The 19,924-nt window shown below is 44.8% G+C and overlaps 1 protein-coding gene and 2 long non-coding RNA genes across 5 annotated transcripts in view; 2 read left to right on the plus strand and 1 right to left on the minus strand.

The window, feature by feature from the left end:
- Nucleotides 1-19,924, plus strand: part of wdr59 (WD repeat domain 59) — a 35,557-nt gene that overhangs the window by 1,187 nt on the left and 14,446 nt on the right. For all 3 annotated transcript variants that reach the window (XM_088003311.1, XM_088003309.1, XM_088003310.1), the window contains exon 2: nt 11,261-11,310. In XM_088003311.1, the coding sequence (XP_087859437.1) occupies nt 11,270-11,310 (41 nt within the window). In that variant the 5' untranslated portion in view covers nt 11,261-11,269. The remainder of the gene's footprint in view (nt 1-11,260; nt 11,311-19,924) is intronic.
- On the plus strand, nt 32-6,366 carry LOC148152593 (uncharacterized). Its single transcript, XR_015762150.1, has 2 exons — nt 32-4,407; nt 5,312-6,366. It is a non-coding gene; the product is annotated as an uncharacterized LOC148152593 (long non-coding RNA).
- LOC106913376 (uncharacterized) lies at nt 6,040-7,141 on the minus strand. The gene is made up of 2 exons (XR_015762147.1): nt 6,997-7,141; nt 6,040-6,498 (listed from the first exon to the last, which is right to left on the minus strand). It is a non-coding gene; the product is annotated as an uncharacterized LOC106913376 (long non-coding RNA).

A 19,924-nucleotide genomic window follows, 5' to 3' on the forward strand; every position in this document is an offset into this window, starting at 1 on the left:
TGTGATTGTTTGAGCTGACACAGATGTTTCTGATAGGAAACTCGAGTGAGATCGGAGCTGCAGAGAACAGTTAACCTGCAGAACTGAACGCAAACCCGGATTAGTCGGGTTCGGTAACAGACCGAACCAAGCCGCAGTATCTGCACTTGTTGATCTGAATGGTTCCGATCACGTGGTTTCCTAGGGAGGAGCTCATTGACAACTTTCAGTCAACGTTGACTCACGTGACAACAGATGGCCGTCTCCCTAGCGTCATCTGTGTGGTAACCATGGTGTGCAGGCTCATTAGTTTGAATAAAACCAGATTTGACCACAAGTTGCAGCTGTAGGCAAGAGGACATAGCTGCCAGCGGGGCGGCCATGTTGGATAGCAGGTCGGGGCTGGTGGGAAGCTGACCTCTAACCTAGGGCTGGGGGATATAAGGAAAATCTAATATCCTGATACATTTTTGCTATATCACAATACACGATATATATCACAATATTCTTACATGAGCTCCAATGCTTTTTTTTAAACTAGACCCCTTGTAGACTTAAATGTAAGCTCATATAAAAAGGAGTGCAGTGTTGTGCTATGAACTGTCTACACTATGACTAGATAACAAGGTGAGAAATAAGTTTTAATAAGTAGGTAAGTTATCCTTGACTTTGACAAACTTGACAAATAGATGCGCTGTGGAAAAAGGTGTGGTTTCAACTTAAAAATAAAAAAGGCGACCTGCACACAAACTGACAGATCATCAGTAAAGCAGGTGGCCAGGAGCGCTGCCAGGAATCTTGGGCCCCCTGACAAAAAAATTGTTTGGGCCCCCCCGTGTGCAGCTGCTGTTAAAAATTTTTTAGGCTATCTGACCCATAAAAAGCGTCACAATTTTAAAGACCTGCATCTGTTTTGCTTTCTTTGGTTCAATGCTGATAATTAGCACAATATTTACTGCTCATGAATTTAACATCCAACAGTCCACATCCAGTATGCAAGTAGGTTGCTTACTTTTTTTCTATTAGTTTTAGATATTGAAATGTCTAATGTGCTAATGGTGAAGAAACAACTAATCATTACAAGAAACTGTTTATCTGCCGTCATTGGTAAATATGGTAATAGGGAAAATATGGACGTGTGTTTTTTGATCTGGGAGTGGGAACATTACATTTTTACTGCTTAAAACAATCTTTGAAAATACAATATGATTAATTTTGTAATTGACAGGGGGTCCCGATTTTTTTATTTTTATTTCTATGAACAAAAAATAAATAATTAAATTGTGGAGGGCCCCCTGCTGGTCAGGGCCCTTAGAATTTGCCCCCTATACTGGCCCCTGAGCATGGCTAATAGCAGCGGTGGCTGATCTACCACAGTGATCATTTATTAATAATCGCAAAATACACACAACATAAAACTGTAACGAACTGAATGTTCTGTACGTTGTCAGTTGCTATGGCAACGAGTCTACGTGTATCGTAAAGCTGACGGAGAGCGAGAAAAAGAAGAATGAGTAGTTTTAAGTTATTTTTCTCATTGCATAGCACTAAATGGATCCTACCTACTTCTCCAGGTTTCACTTTAACGGACTAGTTCTACCGGCTATGAACGGCATGTAAAAGAACAGTCTGATTCAAATCTGTTGTACAGCCTTTTGTGGCGCTTTTGCACGGAACGGAACGGTTGTGTTCGCATTACAACTTGCGACCGGTGTTATAGATCAACTGGTGGCTAAATCAACTGGTGGTGGCAGCTGGAAAAGACTGATGTTTCTGTGGGCGTGGCTTTTTAGGACCCTCCCCCCCTACTGTTTCTGTAATGTTACACTTTATTTCCTAGCTCATTTACAGAAGACATGGCTACCGCAGATCTATGTGGCAGTGTCATTTCTTCCTTATTGTTGATATTTTTTCTCGTCTTTATTCTTTTCATCAAGTGACCGTAATTCTCAACCATATGAGACATCGCTGAACAAACAAGTGTCTAATATACTTTTACATCAGAAACAGGTTAAAATCTTCACTTGAACTGAGATTCTGAAAGTGCCACCAATTAATCCAGGCCTGGTTCTTAAAGCGCGGGGTGTCCGTTAGATGACAGTCAATGACAGCTAGGAAATAAAGTGTAGCGTTACAGAAACAGTTAAAAAGATTTCGCTATAGTTTCTGTGGATACCTATTTGAAATATCACAATATGAGGAATATGTGGGGAAATTACACAGCCAGTTGATCTTTTTAAACATTTCATTTTTAATCCCAAGGCTCTTCAACATTTATGTCGGCTTTCAGGGAATAATCTTTGCTTTGAGATCTGCTCATGCCACATCGAGATCTATTTCGATCTTCCTTTGACGAGTTTCAACCTCTGAAGCAACACATAAGTCAGGACAGGTTCTGCGTAATTTACACGTTTTGATGGTTTTGCAGATGAACTTTTTAAAAAAAGGCAACATGCCATATTAGACCAATAAAGTCTTTCTAATTAGTTATTCCTGAGATCTTAGGGTCACTGCAGCCTGAAGTGACTCAATTCCGATTTTTTTGCCGGGCCGTTCACACTGCCAGTAAATGTGACCTGTATGCGTTCTGCAGTGTAAACGGGCAAACGACCTGAAAGTGTCTCGCATGCGCAGTAGAGGGCGCCATAGCGTCAGCGTTCTCAGTGTTCTGCCAACTGCCATAAAAAGAAGAAGTGCTCAGTGTTTGTGGAAGCAAACATGGAGGCTAACGGTGGAGCTTAGCTTACATATTTGAAGTTGTTGTCCAACCGGAGCAGCATATTAACAACTTAATCCTCATATAATCCGTCATGGTTGTTGTTTTTCTTCCCACTTGCGCTTATCAGGATGCAGAATAGTGAGATTTGTTGAGAATCAGTGACGTTCAGTTCGGATGAATGCGACCTGGACGTTAGGTCGCATTTGAATCGGATACGTATCGGATATGGGTCACATTTGAAATAGAATCTGACCTGTGCTGTTGAAAAGCACAGGTCCATGAAAAGGTCGGATACAGGTCGCATTACGTCAAAAAAATCGGAATTGAGTCACTTCAGGCTGCAGTGTGAACGCAGCCTTAGTGGTTGTTTTATGGAATCGGATAGTATTTTTGCAAAGATTTGTAGTTCTTTAAGCTTATTGCACTGTTTACTTCCTGGTTCGGTAAAGGGGTCCTAAAAAGCCACGCCCACAGAAACATCAGTCTTTTCTAGCTGCCACCACCAGTTGATTTAGCTACCAGTTGATCTATAACACCGGTTGCAAGTTGTAATGCAAACACAACCGTTCCGTTCCGTGCAGTGCGAAAGCGCCTATAACGTGTTTTGCAAATTACCTCATTTTGTTCGACATCCTCCATATAAAATCCAAACTACTGCCAAACTATTGATCCAGCGCTGATTCTCTTCGGAACTAGACTAGTTCATCTGACTCCTCTTCAGTTTCTGTCTCATTCACGCTCGCCTCAAACTCTTGCTGTCGCCATGTTTGTTTGATTTCCCAGCAGGGCCGAGTTCAAATTGTGACACCGCACCTACTACTGGCACTTCCGGTGGCAGTAGGCGCCACAAGTGCCACTGTTTTCGGGGATAGCTGCCAGTGTTGTCACTGGCTTCGGCACCTCATACTGGTACTTCCGCTGACACCTGCCATTAGGCATCACAAGCATAGACATAATATAAGGATAGACCCTCATGCACCGCTCTTGCCTATTGTTGCTGACGAGATTTAGGGCGGCCATCTTGGAGTGGTACTCCACTCCACTCAGCGTTATGTGTTTAGCAGCACAATGATGTATCAGCGGATTTAATCCATCATAACACACTTTTTTGTTACTGTAAACCATATTCAAACATCTATCAAAGCTACATTTATAAACAATTGTATTTTTTAAGTATGTTTTTAATACATAGTTCATCATATTTAAATATGCTTAGTGGCTATAACAATGGGGTATATGCCACGCGAGGTGGTGACGTATTTCCGTTTGAATTTATTCCACATAGATTGGTTCCGGGTCCTGCTTGCTCCTATTGTTTTTGGCCGAAGCTGCAAGATCTGTACCATGAAAAAGACGCAAAACTTAAAATATCTGTGAGCTGCTGGTACAACGACTGAGTTTTGTGGTGTGCCGTTGTGTCCAGTAATTAGCCGGTACCATCCGGTGCTTAGTTTTTTCATTTTCCAGCTGATATCAAGGCGACAGCGGGCTGTAGCCAAAACTTAGCCACTACAGCTAACACGCGGTTTGTAGCTGCCTGCTATTTCAAAGCTTGAGGATATTGAAGATCCAGCGTCAGAAATGGGAAGATGGGGGATATAAAGGTACGTGGTTCGTTTAGTGGAATAATTTGTTGGAGGAAAATAATGCCGGAGGAAATCCACTGCTACGGGAACAGGCTGAGAACAGAGGCAGCGATTCGGCACAAGGTAAGTCAATATGTGTGTGTTGATGCATTTGTGTTATATGGAGTATGAAATTGTTTTTAGGCAGCTCTTTAGTTTTTGTTTCTATGACATATATAAAATACATTTAACATGCAGTCGGAGCGACGAGCCCCTCCGATACTGAGCAGGTAATTTAAGAACAGCCGAGAGCAGCAACGCTTCAGCCCGATCCAAACCACAGGTAGTCGGTCAGATTAAGGTCCAAAACCTTCAATTTACAGCCGTTTAACTTTCACCGATCCACATGAAAAACCCACAGAACAAATGGTACAAATCACGTATTTCCCAAATACCGAAAATATGACATCTACCTTTGCTGTTTCATAATTATAATCCACATTAGAGTGAATTTTTCCACTTGGCTGCTATCATCTGTTCTTGCGTTACCCAACGTAATTTCTCTTTTTTCCCTCTGAGATTCTGCTTAGAAAATGAAGTTATGAAGTTACATCCTCCTGCTGCTTTTTGTTTTTAAAATGGTAAATTTAGGTTTGCCTTGACTTTTATAAACTAATGCCTCTATGCATCATTTTTTGTATTACTGTTGGTACAGATATCAGCTGAACACTGTGCTTTGCCTGCTAGTAGTTTAAATTAATTTCAGCTGCACACTTTCAAGAGTATTCAGATTTTAACATGCATTTCTAAGTAGTATTTTACTTCACTCTTACTCAGTGACTTCAGTGTTGTTACACCTCTGAAACAGTTTTTGCAGTTTCTTTGTGATACCAGAACTATTTCACTTAAACGTTTAATTTCCTGAGATATTGTCAATTTATTTTCAAGCAAAACTCTCAAAAAGAGCCGAGGATTTATTAGTTTTGATTATGTCGTTCAGCTAAATATGGACGCTTATTGTCTTTTTTGTGTGTTTTTAATTTTTCAGGTTTGCGTCGCAACACCTCGTGTTTCTGAGCCATGATCACAGTGCCGATTACCTTTCCAATGGATCCAAGCACCTGGACCTGCTGATGGCGTCCATCAGTCCACGGATCATCACAACGTGGACTAACTTTTTATTTACTTGGTTAAACTATGATCTTGAAACTGGAGCACCAGATATGCAAAAATCTTCCTGCAGACTTTGTTGGTTACCCTGACCTGCAGTCATCCTGGACGGGGCTGAGCCGCTCTTCCTCTCTCCTCTTCCTCTTCCTCTCTCCTCTTCCTCTCTCCTCTTCCTCTCTCCTCTTCCTCTTCCTCTCCTCCAGAGTGACGAGTTTTCATCACCAGTAAAGGCAAACAGGTCTGATGTCTGATTAGCTGCTAGAAAGTATCTTATATATTCACTGTTCATTTTGTTATCCTGTTTGTACCTACAATAAAATTGAATATCATTTGTAATACTCTACATTTTACTAACCTTTTTTCCCCATTTCTCAGTTTTTATGTTATATCAAGTATTTACATGTAGATCAGGAGTGAGATGTTAAAATGCAACACTTTTAGGTAATACCAGTAAAGAAATGTGAATATTAAGCAATATGTAATTAGTTATATAATTTAATATACTGAATAAGGCTGGACGATATGACTTACAAGATTTTTTTCATACCAGATTTGATTTTAATCGATTCCTCCCGTCCTCAATTCCTATAATAAAATCACAGAAAATACTTTCAAAAAGTGCCTTTATTTCAACCATCTGTTCTGTGAGTTGTATAAAGGAGCATAACGGTCAGGATACAAGATTTTTTAACTGCAAAATGCAGTCATCGTTACAGCAGAATAAAGATGCAATTTTATAACAATGTCTTAAAATTACAAGAAGTTGTTTTAATGAGAAATAAAGATTCAGATTGATCTGACTAACCAGCTCAGTCCATGTGGTTCTGACATTTGTCAGTAATCAACAGGATGTACATTTCCACCTCAACTGACCAGGTAAGCATTAAGGTAAAAATAAAAAATAGAGCAAATACTGTAAACAAAATGGAAAAAGCAACTGATAGAAATACTTTCTATATAAAGAAAAACAAAAACGTTAATAGCAGGAGAAAAGTTGTTGGCAACATTAGCTGAGCCGATCTCTCCCTCCAGGAAGCCATCAAACAGAACTCTGTCCAACTCCAACTATAATAAAGATTTAAAAAAAGAAAGAAAACAGGAAGTTAAAATAACAATGCCACTTTAATAATTCAGATCTAATGCGTTCTGGAATCTATTATTGATATTTTACAAATTTCACAAATCAATTAGAAGGTTTCACAAATGTTTTATTTATTCTGCTGTTGGTACAGAATAATCTAGTTAGGTTTGAAATGACTAGGTGTTGTAGTTTTTAAAAGCTCAAGATGGTGAAAAATTAAGTGTAATCGCCCTTTAGCTATTTTCCGAATTAGATGCTACATTGGGAAGCTAACTTCAGCTTCGACTGATAGCTTGGACACAATATAGACAGATCTCTATATGTTTATATAGATATATATCTATAAAGCATAGATATGTAGATTCCACACTGCACAGATAATCAAACCACTGAACGTTTACATAGCACCTTTGTAAGCTTGTCCCTGTTAGCTACGTCAGACATGAGGCATTATGGTGAATACAAACGATTTATTAACTTACCTTTGAAGTTATTGTGAAGTTTTGACACATCCAGTTTAAATCCTTTGTTGTTGTTGGAGCGTTTCAGGACGTCTGAATAATTTTATAGGCATCATTAATAGTCCTGCAGCGACTGAGGAGCCACTGTTAACATACTGCTGCCTGCGCACCGGAAGCAGGCTATGTGGAAAAAAAATGCGGAAGTGCTAAAACGGAAGTCCGTGGCATATACCCCATAGAATAGGAATGGAATATTCTGATATCGATGTATGAAGAGCATATTAGAAAGCACACAGCCGTTCATAATTTATTTAATAAATTATTTAGTAATATCAATACATATTTATATAACTATACAAACACTAATAATGATTAATACTGAATAATATATATTGTATATATATATATATATATATATATATATATATATATATATATATATATATATATATATATATATATATTTATATATATATATAAATTCCCCTCTCACCCTCCGCGGGTGGTCTCTTTCATCCTCTGAGCTCAGGTCCTCTACCAGAGGCCTGGGAGCTTCAGGTTCTCCTCCAGTATCTTGGCTGTGCCTAGAACTGCACATTTCTGGACTGAGATGTCTGATGTTGTTCCTGGGATCTGTTTGAGCCACTGCTCCAGTTTGGGGGTGACTGCCCCGAGGGCCCCTATGACCACAGGCACCACTGTGGTCTTCACCTTCCAGGCCTTCTCCAGTTCCTCTCTGAGGCCCTGGTATTTCTCCAGTTTCTCCTTTTTCCTGATGTTGTGGTCACTTGGTATTGCTACATCCACCACAACGGCTTTCCTCTGTTCTTTATCCACCACCACAATGTCCGGTTGGTTCGCCATTACCATCTTGTCTGTCTGGATCTGGAAGTCCCACAGGATCTTAGCTCGGTCATTCTCCACCACCTTTGGGGGTGTCCCCCATTTTGATCTCGGGGCTTCCAGTCCATATTCGGCACAGATGTTCCTGTACACTATGCCCGCCACTTGGTTATGTCGTTCCATGTACGCTTTCCCTGCCAGCATCTTGCACCCTGCTGTTATGTGCTGGACTGTCTCAGAGGCCTCCTTGCACAACCTACACCTTGGGTCTTGTCTGGTGTGGTAGATCTGAGCCTCTATTGCTCTGGTGTTTAGGGCCTGTTCCTGGGCGGCCAGGATGAGGGCCTCTGTGCTGTCCTTGAGTCCAGCTTTCTCCAGCCATTGGTAGGATTTCCTCTTTATTTGCCAAAGTTAGCAGCAGGGAACAAAATATTTTACCTGCCTGAAATAATCTGTTCCCCCTACATAAAATGAAAACTAATTAATTACCAGCAAGTCTTTAACTGTGTTGATTCCTCTAATGATCAACAACAAATCCTGTGGATTTGGTGACATTTGATAATTGTTTGCCAAAGTTAAAGGAGGGGAACCAAATATTTTAGCCACCTGAAATTTTCCGCTCCCCCTCTATTACATGGGAAAAAAATAATTTTCCTTTAACTGAGTTTAATCTTCCTTTCATGAACAACATATTATATAAATATGGTAACATTTGCTCTTTATTTGCCAAAGTTATGAGGGGGAAACCAAATATTTTAGCCACCTGAAATTTTCCGCTCCCCTTCCATTTCATAGGTACAATTTAAATGACTGACAAGTATTTAACTGTGCTTATTCCTCTTCATCAGCAACAAATCCTGTGATTTTGGTTACATTTGATTCTTAGTTGCCAAAGTTATGATGGGGGAGCCATCATAACTTTCCCCCTTCTAACTTTGACAAATAAAGAGCAAATGTTATCAAAATCATGAAGAGAGGAATGAACTCAGTAAAAGACTTGCAGGTAAATTAATTTGTTCCTTTGAAATGGAGGGAGAACAGATTATTTCAGGTGGCTGGAATATCCATTCTCTCCTCTCCTCCCCCCATAATTTTGGGAAATTAAAAGCAACTGTTTCCAAATTCTCAAAAATTATGTGTGATAGCATGCTAGACATTTCCTTAATCCAGTAATCTGTCATATTTTACATTAGAACGAGATTTACCAAAAATGCTACACTCTGATCTTTTCAGGAAGTCTTTATTTTTGTGCCCTGCTATCAGCCAGCTTCCATCCTCTTGTATCAGAAATGAAAAATTATAAATGCACACTACGTGTTGGAAACCTGTTTGTTGACTGACTTATTTGTCAGGCTTAAGAGACAAAAGTTGAAAAAAGATCGATTTTCTTCGCGTATAAAATAACACAAAACAGCGTAAAAAGACCTCCACACAGGACCTCGTCTATTTTTTTTATTATTATTAATTTGATAGCTGCCGATTAAACTGAAAGTTACAACACTGCCGTGATTATATGAGTAGTTTTTAACCGAGAAATCGATCAGAAGCGCCGTGAAAATGGTCAGATCCGCCGGATCCACCTCTCTGGCTGCAATGCGCGCTCCCGACACAGGGGGCAGATTTTCACAGGGAACAGAATTTCTCACAAGACCGATATTACACCAAGCACTGTAGCTAATATTAGCTGGTATCTCGCCGGTGGACATAAATACAGTAAAGTAATATTCTAATCACAATATATACACAATAATATGTCCATCTTACTTGTGAAATATTGTCTGTGGAGCCCTCACATCAATAATCCATCGACCAGAACAACAATATCCCTCAGTGCTGAGGCATCTTCTGCTGGTTTGGTTGAGCAAAGTAGGAGGGACGACCGCTCCAAGATGGCCGCCCTAAATTATGTCTATGGCCGTGACGCCTGCCACCGGAAGTGTCACGGTAGGTGCGATCATAGACATAATATAAGCATAGACGCCTCATGGACCGCTCCGGCGCAGGAAATACGGCGGCCATCTTGGAGCGGTATACCCTCCTACTTTGCTCAACCAAAACAGCAGAAGATGCCTCAGCACTGAGGGATATTGTTGTTCTGGTCGATGGATTATTGATGCGAGGGCTCCACAGACAACATTTCACAAGTAAGATGGACATATTATTGTGTATATATTGTGATTAGAATATTACTTTACTGTATTTATGTCCACCGAGATACCAGCTAATATTAGCTACAGTGCTTGGTGTGATACGGGTTCAGCCCCGCTATGAAGGCTGACTGAGATTCTGTTAATCTAAAAAAACTAATTATTCTCTAACATTGACTTAGATTATCTGACACAAGGGCCTATATTAGAAATGAAACAATATAACACATATTATAAAACTTATATTATGTGTTATAACATTCACCGGCAAAGTTTACACAGGTGGTAAAGACTATTATTTATATTCTTTCACTCTGTCAAAGTAAGATACATCCTAAATCTTCTGCTTTTGTTTTGAAAGTTTCCTAAAGACACGATGTGAGGAAGAAGAGGGAGAAATCTATAAAGAGAGACGGATTCACTGCAGGATGAATCTCACATCGGATTTTGGACTCGTCGGCTGAAAAACATATTATATACATATAAACATATATATATATTATATAATATATATAATTTTTTTATTTTAATTTTTTTTATTTTATATATATATATATATATATATATATATATATATATATAATTCAGTATTAATCTTTATTTATTAGTGTTTGTATAGTTATATAAATATGTATTGATATTACTAAATGTATTAAATAAATTATGAACAGCTGTGTGCTTTGTAAAATGCTCTTCATACATCGATATCAGAATATTCCATTCCTATTCTATTGTTATAGCCACTAAGCATATTTAAATATGATGAACTATGTATTAAAAACATACTTAAAAATACAATTGTTTATAAATGTTGCTTTGATAGATGTTTGAATATGGTTTACAGAAACAAAAAAGTGTGTTATGATCGATTAAATGCGCTGATACGTCATTGTGCTGCTAAACACATAACGCTGAGTGGAGTGGTGGACCGCTCCAAGATGGCCGCCCTAAATCTCGTCAGCGACAATAGGCGAGAGCGGTCCATGAGGGTCTATCCTTATATTATGTCTATGGGTGCGATGTCACGATTTGAGCCTGCTGTTTCTCTGTTTTCTCCGCCCAGCGTGATTGGTAGAACATTTTCAGGTTGGGAGGGGGGAGGGACTAGTGATGCATTCATAGGGTGTCGGACAAACCATACTCGCAGTGAATTTGACGGCGAAAGTTTATTTGAATGGCAAGTTCAGTTATATAGTTATGTAGTTGTAATATAGCCATTTTAACTACCGTAAATAGAAAATATCGCGGTACATCGCCCAGACCTACTGTGACCTGTGGTCTGTGCTGTGTTCCAGGCCACCGCCATGTCCGTGGACTGCCTGGGCTCCCACGCCGTGCTGTCAGGGTAAGCTCCGGTTGCCGGTCCATTCCTGTAGTTCAGGTTCTGATTCCTTCCTTAAATTATTTGTTTGTTTGCATTTCAACAAATTTTTAATTTTGTATAGAAAGAGACTAAAGGGTCAGATGAAAAATCTGTAGAATTAATTTACCTGATCAATAACTGGCTATGCAGTAAATCAAAGCTCTGGTCCAGTTCTGGTTCTGGAGGTGTTCATGGCAGGACAGGAGTGTGGGTTCTGGTCCGGCCCAGATGGCTCCTACAGCTCTAACATCAGAACCAGTCAAAATGGTTCTGAATCAGTTCTGAACCAGGCTGTTGGATCCTGTTTGAGAGGCAGAACCAGTAGAACCAGTTTGAACCAACGGAACCAGTTTGAACCAACGGAACCAGTGGAACCAACGGAACCAGTGGAACCAACTGAACCAGCTGGAACCTACAGAACCAACGGAACCAGTGGAACCAACTGAACCAACGGAACCAGTGGGACCAACAGAACCAACAGAACCAGTGGGACCAACAGAACCAGTGGAACCAACGGAACCAGAGGAACCAACTGAACCAACGGAACCAGTGGGACCAACAGAACCAACAGAACCAGTGGGACCAACAGAACCAGTGGAACCAACGGAACCAGTGGGACCAACGGAACCAGTGGGACCAACGGAACCAGAGGAACCAACGGAACCAGTGGAACCAACGGAACCAGTTTGAACCAACGGAACCAGTGGAACCAACTGAACCAGCTGGAACCTACAGAACCAACGGAACCAGTGGAACCAACTGAACCAGTGGAACCAACTGAACCAACGGAACCAGTGGGACCAACAGAACCAACGGAACCAGTGGAACCAACTGAACCAACGGAACCAGTGGGACCAACAGAACCAACGGAACCAGTGGGACCAACAGAACCAGTGGAACCAACGGAACCAGAGGAACCAACTGAACCAACGGAACCAGTGGGACCAACAGAACCAGGGGGACCAACGGAACCAGTTTGAACCAACTGAACCAACGGAACCAGTGGGACCAACAGAACCAGTGGAACCAACGGAACCAGAGGAACCAACTGAACCAACGGAACCAGTGGGACCAACAGAACCAGTGGAACCAACGGAACCAGAGGAACCAACTGAACCAACGGAACCAGTGGGACCAACAGAACCAGTGGAACCAACGGAACCAGCTTGAACCAACGGAACCAGTGGGACCAACAGAACCAGTGGAACCAACGGAACCAGAGGAACCAACTGAACCAACGGAACCAGTGGGACCAACAGAACCAGTGGAACCAACGGAACCAGTGGGACCAACTGAACCAACGGAACCAGTGGGACCAACAGAACCAGTGGGACCAACGGAACCAGTTTGAACCAACTGAACCAACTGAACCAGTGGAACCAACGGAACCAGCTTGAACCAACTGAACCAGTGGAACCAACGGAACCAGCTTGAACCAACGGAACCAGTTTGAACCAACGGAACCAGTTTGAACCAACTGAACCAGTGGAACCAACGGAACCAGCGGAACCAACAGAACCAGTTTGAACCAACGGAACCAGTTTGAACCAACGGAACCAGTGGAACCAACGGAACCAGTTTGAACCAACGGAACCAGTTTGAACCAACGGAACCAGTTTGAACCAACGGAACCAGTGGAACCAACTGAACCAGTGGAACCAACAGAACCAGCTGGAACCAACGGAACCAGTTTGAACCAACGGAACCAGTTTGAACCAACGGAACCAGTGGAACCAACGGAACCAGTTTGAAACAACGGAACCAGTGGAACCAACAGAACCAGTGGAACCAACGGAACCAGTTTGAACCAACGGAACCAGTTTGAACCAACGGAACCAGTTTGAACCAGCGGAACCAGTGGAACCAACTGAACCAGTGGAACCAACGGAACCAGTTTGAACCAGCGGAACCAGTTTGAACCAACGGAACCAGTGGAACCAACTGAACCAGTGGAACCAACGGAACCAGCTGGAACCAACGGACCAGTGGAACCAACGGAACCAGCTTGAACCAACCGAACCAACGGAACCAGTGGAACCAACGGAACCAGTGGAACCAACGGAACCAGTTTGAACCAACGGAACCAGTTTGAACCAACGGAACCAGTGGAACCAACGGAACCAGTTTGAAACAACGGAACCAACGGAACCAGCTGGAACCAACGGAACCAGTTTGAACCAACGGAACCAACGGAACCAGTTTGAACCAGCGGAACCAGTTTGAACCAACGGAACCAGTTTGAACCAGCGGAACCAGTTTGAACCAACGGAACCAGTTTGAACCAACGGAACCAGTTTGAACCAACGGAACCAGTTTGAACCAACGGAACCAGTGGAACCAACGGAACCAGTTTGAAACAACGTAACCAACGGAACCAGCGGAACCAACGGAACCAGTTTGAACCAACTGAACCAACAGAACCAGTGGGACCAACGGAACCAGTTTGAACCAACGGAACCAGTTTGAACCAACGGAACCAGCGGAACCAACGGAACCAGTTTGAACCAACGGAACCAGTGGAACCAACGGAACCAGTTTGAACCAACGGAACCAGTTTGAACCAACGGAACCAGTTTGAACCAACGGAACCAGTGGAACCAACGGAACCAGTTTGAACCAACGGAACCAGTTTGAACCAACGGAACCAGTTTGAACCAACGGAACCAGTGGAACCAACTGAACCAGTGGAACCAACAGAACCAGCTGGAACCAACGGAACCAGTTTGAACCAACGGAACCAGTTTGAACCAACGGAACCAGTGGAACCAACGGAACCAGTTTGAAACAACGGAACCAGTGGAACCAACAGAACCAGTGGAACCAACGGAACCAGTTTGAACCAACGGAACCAGTTTGAACCAACGGAACCAGTTTGAACCAGCGGAACCAGTGGAACCAACTGAACCAGTGGAACCAACGGAACCAGTTTGAACCAGCGGAACCAGTTTGAACCAACGGAACCAGTGGAACCAACTGAACCAGTGGAACCAACGGAACCAGCTGGAACCAACGGACCAGTGGAACCAACGGAACCAGCTTGAACCAACCGAACCAACGGAACCAGTGGAACCAACGGAACCAGTGGAACCAACGGAACCAGTTTGAACCAACGGAACCAGTTTGAACCAACGGAACCAGTGGAACCAACGGAACCAGTTTGAAACAACGGAACCAACGGAACCAGCTGGAACCAACGGAACCAGTTTGAACCAACGGAACCAACGGAACCAGTTTGAACCAGCGGAACCAGTTTGAACCAACGGAACCAGTTTGAACCAGCGGAACCAGTTTGAACCAACGGAACCAGTTTGAACCAACGGAACCAGTTTGAACCAACGGAACCAGTTTGAACCAACGGAACCAGTGGAACCAACGGAACCAGTTTGAAACAACGTAACCAACGGAACCAGCGGAACCAACGGAACCAGTTTGAACCAACTGAACCAACAGAACCAGTGGGACCAACGGAACCAGTTTGAACCAACGGAACCAGTTTGAACCAACGGAACCAGCGGAACCAACGGAACCAGTTTGAACCAACGGAACCAGTGGAACCAACGGAACCAGTTTGAACCAACGGAACCAGTTTGAACCAACGGAACCAGTTTGAACCAACGGAACCAGTGGAACCAACGGAACCAGTTTGAACCAGCGGAACCAGTGGAACCAACGGAACCAGTGGAACCAACGGAACCAGCTGGAACCAACGGAACCAGTGGAACCAACGGAACCAGTGGAACCAACTGAACCAGTGGAACCAACAGAACCAGCTGGAACCAACAGACCAGTGGAACCAACGGAACCAGTGGAACCAACGGACCAGTGGAACCAACTGAACCAGTGGAACCAACGGAACCAGCTTGAACCAACCGAACCAACGGAACCAGCTGGAACCAACGGAACCAGTGGAACCAACTGAACCAGTGGAACCAACAGAACCAGCTGGAACCAACAGACCAGTGGAACCAGTGGAACCAACGGAACCAGTGGAACCAACGGAACCAGTGGAACCAACGGAACCAGTGGAACCAACGGACCAGTGGAACCAACAGAACCAGTGGAACCAACGGAACCAGCTGGAACCAACGGACCAGTGGAACCAACGGAACCAGTGGAACCAACAGCACCAGCTGGAACCAACGGACCAGTGGAACCAACGGAACCAGTGGAACCAACGGAACCAGTTTGAACCAACTGAACCAGTTTGAACCAACGGAACCAGTGGAACCAACGGAACCAGTTTGAAACAACGGAACCAGTGGAACCAACGGAACCAGTGGAACCAACGGAACCAGTGGAACCAACGGAACCAGTTTGAACCAGCGGAACCAGTTTGAACCAGCGGAACCAGTGGAACCAACTGAACCAGTGGAACCAACGGAACCAGCTGGAACCAACGGACCAGTGGAACCAACGGAACCAGCTTGAACCAACCGAACCAACGGAACCAGCTGGAACCAACGGAACCAGTGGAACCAACGGAACCAGTGGAACCAACGGAACCAGTTTGAACCAACGGAACCAGTTTGAACCAACGGAACCAGTGGAACCAACGGAACCAGTTTGAAACAACGGAACCAACGGAACCAGCTGGAACCAACGGAACCAGTTTGAACCAACGGAACCAACGGAACCAGCTGGAACCAACGGAACCAGTTTGAACCAACGGAACCAGTTTGAACCAACGGAACCAGTTTGAACCAACGGAACCAGTGGAACCAACGGAACCAGTTTGAAACAACGGAACCAACGGAACCAGCGGAACCAACGGAACTAGTTTGAACCAACTGAACCAACAGAACCAGTGGGACCAACGGAACCAGTTTGAACCAACGGAACCAGTTTGAACCAACGGAACCAGCGGAACCAACGGAACCAGTTTGAACCAACGGAACCAGTGGAACCAACGGAACCAGTGGAACCAACGGAACCAGTTTGAACCAACGGAACCAGTTTGAACCAACGGAACCAGTTTGAACCAACGGAACCAGTGGAACCAACGGAACCAGTTTGAACCAGCGGAACCAGTGGAACCAACGGAACCAGTGGAACCAGCTGGAACCAACGGAACCAGTGGAACCAACGGAACCAGTGGAACCAACTGAACCAGTGGAAGCAACAGAACCAGCTGGAACCAACAGACCAGTGGAACCAACGGAACCAGTGGAACCAACGGACCAGTGGAACCAACTGAACCAGTGGAACCAACGGAACCAGTGGGACCAACAGAACCAACAGAACCAGTGGGACCAACAGAACCAGTGGAACCAACGGAACCAGTGGGACCAACGGAACCAGTGGGACCAACGGAACCAGAGGAACCAACGGAACCAGTGGAACCAACGGAACCAGTTTGAACCAACGGAACCAGTGGAACCAACTGAACCAGCTGGAACCTACAGAACCAACGGAACCAGTGGAACCAACTGAACCAGTGGAACCAACTGAACCAACGGAACCAGTGGGACCAACAGAACCAACGGAACCAGTGGAACCAACTGAACCAACGGAACCAGTGGGACCAACAGAACCAACGGAACCAGTGGGACCAACAGAACCAGTGGAACCAACGGAACCAGAGGAACCAACTGAACCAACGGAACCAGTGGGACCAACAGAACCAGGGGGACCAACGGAACCAGTTTGAACCAACTGAACCAACGGAACCAGTGGGACCAACAGAACCAGTGGAACCAACGGAACCAGAGGAACCAACTGAACCAACGGAACCAGTGGGACCAACAGAACCAGTGGAACCAACGGAACCAGAGGAACCAACTGAACCAACGGAACCAGTGGGACCAACAGAACCAGTGGAACCAACGGAACCAGCTTGAACCAACGGAACCAGTGGGACCAACAGAACCAGTGGAACCAACGGAACCAGAGGAACCAACTGAACCAACGGAACCAGTGGGACCAACAGAACCAGTGGGACCAACGGAACCAGTTTGAACCAACTGAACCAACTGAACCAGTGGAACCAACGGAACCAGCTTGAACCAACTGAACCAGTGGAACCAACGGAACCAGCTTGAACCAACGGAACCAGTTTGAACCAACGGAACCAGTTTGAACCAACTGAACCAGTGGAACCAACGGAACCAGCGGAACCAACAGAACCAGTTTGAACCAACGGAACCAGTTTGAACCAACGGAACCAGTTTGAACCAACGGAACCAAACGGAACCAGTGGGACCAACAGAACCAGTGGAACCAACGGACCCAGAGGAACCAACTGAACCAACAGAACCAGTGGGACCAACAGAACCAGTGGAACCAACGGAAACAGAGGAACCAACTGAACCAACAGAACCAGTGGGACCAACGGAAACAGAGGAACCAACGGAACCAGTTTGAACCAACGGAACCAGTTTGAACCAACGGAACCAGTGGAACCAACGGAACCAGTTTGAACCAACGGAACCAGTTTGAACCAACGGAACCAGTTTGAAACAACGGAACCAGTGGAACCAACTGAACCAGTGGAACCAACAGAACCAGCTGGAACCAACGGAACCAGTTTGAACCAACGGAACCAGTTTGAACCAACGGAACCAGTGGAACCAACGGAACCAGTTTGAAACAACGGAACCAGTGGAACCAACAGAACCAGTGGAACCAACGGAACCAGTTTGAACCAACGGAACCAGTTTGAACCAACGGAACCAGTTTGAACCAACTGAACCAGTGGAACCAACGGAACCAGCGGAACCAACAGAACCAGTTTGAACCAACGGAACCAGTTTGAACCAACGGAACCAGTTTGAACCAACGGAACCAAACGGAACCAGTGGGACCAACAGAACCAGTGGAACCAACGGACCCAGAGGAACCAACTGAACCAACAGAACCAGTGGGACCAACAGAACCAGTGGAACCAACGGAAACAGAGGAACCAACTGAACCAACAGAACCAGTGGGACCAACGGAACCAGTTTGAACCAACGGAACCAGTTTGAACCAACGGAACCAGTGGAACCAACGGAACCAGTTTGAACCAACGGAACCAGTTTGAACCAACGGAACCAGTTTGAAACAACGGAACCAGTGGAACCAACTGAACCAGTGGAACCAACAGAACCAGCTGGAACCAACGGAACCAGTTTGAACCAACGGAACCAGTTTGAACCAACGGAACCAGTGGAACCAACGGAACCAGTTTGAAACAACGGAACCAGTGGAACCAACAGAACCAGTGGAACCAACGGAACCAGTTTGAACCAACGGAACCAGTTTGAACCAACGGAACCAGTTTGAACCAGCGGAACCAGTGGAACCAACTGAACCAGTGGAACCAACGGAACCAGTTTGAACCAGCGGAACCAGTTTGAACCAACGGAACCAGTGGAACCAACTGAACCAGTGGAACCAACGGAACCAGCTGGAACCAACGGACCAGTGGAACCAACGGAACCAGCTTGAACCAACCGAACCAACGGAACCAGTGGAACCAACGGAACCAGTGGAACCAACGGAACCAGTTTGAACCAACGGAACCAGTTTGAACCAACGGAACCAGTGGAACCAACGGAACCAGTTTGAAACAACGGAACCAACGGAACCAGCTGGAACCAACGGAACCAGTTTGAACCAACGGAACCAACGGAACCAGTTTGAACCAGCGGAACCAGTTTGAACCAACGGAACCAGTTTGAACCAGCGGAACCAGTTTGAACCAACGGAACCAGTTTGAACCAACGGAACCAGTTTGAACCAACGGAACCAGTTTGAACCAACGGAACCAGTGGAACCAACGGAACCAGTTTGAAACAACGTAACCAACGGAACCAGCGGAACCAACGGAACCAGTTTGAACCAACTGAACCAACAGAACCAGTGGGACCAACGGAACCAGTTTGAACCAACGGAACCAGTTTGAACCAACGGAACCAGCGGAACCAACGGAACCAGTTTGAACCAACGGAACCAGTGGAACCAACGGAACCAGTTTGAACCAACGGAACCAGTTTGAACCAACGGAACCAGTTTGAACCAACGGAACCAGTGGAACCAACGGAACCAGTTTGAACCAGCGGAACCAGTGGAACCAACGGAACCAGTGGAACCAACGGAACCAGCTGGAACCAACGGAACCAGTGGAACCAACGGAACCAGTGGAACCAACTGAACCAGTGGAACCAACAGAACCAGCTGGAACCAACAGACCAGTGGAACCAACGGAACCAGTGGAACCAACGGACCAGTGGAACCAACTGAACCAGTGGAACCAACGGAACCAGCTTGAACCAACCGAACCAACGGAACCAGCTGGAACCAACGGAACCAGTGGAACCAACTGAACCAGTGGAACCAACAGAACCAGCTGGAACCAACAGACCAGTGGAACCAGTGGAACCAACGGAACCAGTGGAACCAACGGAACCAGTGGAACCAACTGAACCAGTGGAACCAACGGACCAGTGGAACCAACAGAACCAGTGGAACCAACGGAACCAGCTGGAACCAACGGACCAGTGGAACCAACAGCACCAGCTGGAACCAACGGACCAGTGGAACCAACGGAACCAGTGGAACCAACAGCACCAGCTGGAACCAACGGACCAGTGGAACCAACGGAACCAGTGGAACCAAC

The sequence above is a fragment of the Poecilia mexicana genome, unplaced genomic scaffold, assembly GCF_051168715.1.
Source record: "Poecilia mexicana isolate PSO_F unplaced genomic scaffold, ASM5116871v1 scaffold_23, whole genome shotgun sequence".
Lineage (NCBI taxonomy): Eukaryota > Metazoa > Chordata > Actinopteri > Cyprinodontiformes > Poeciliidae > Poecilia > Poecilia mexicana.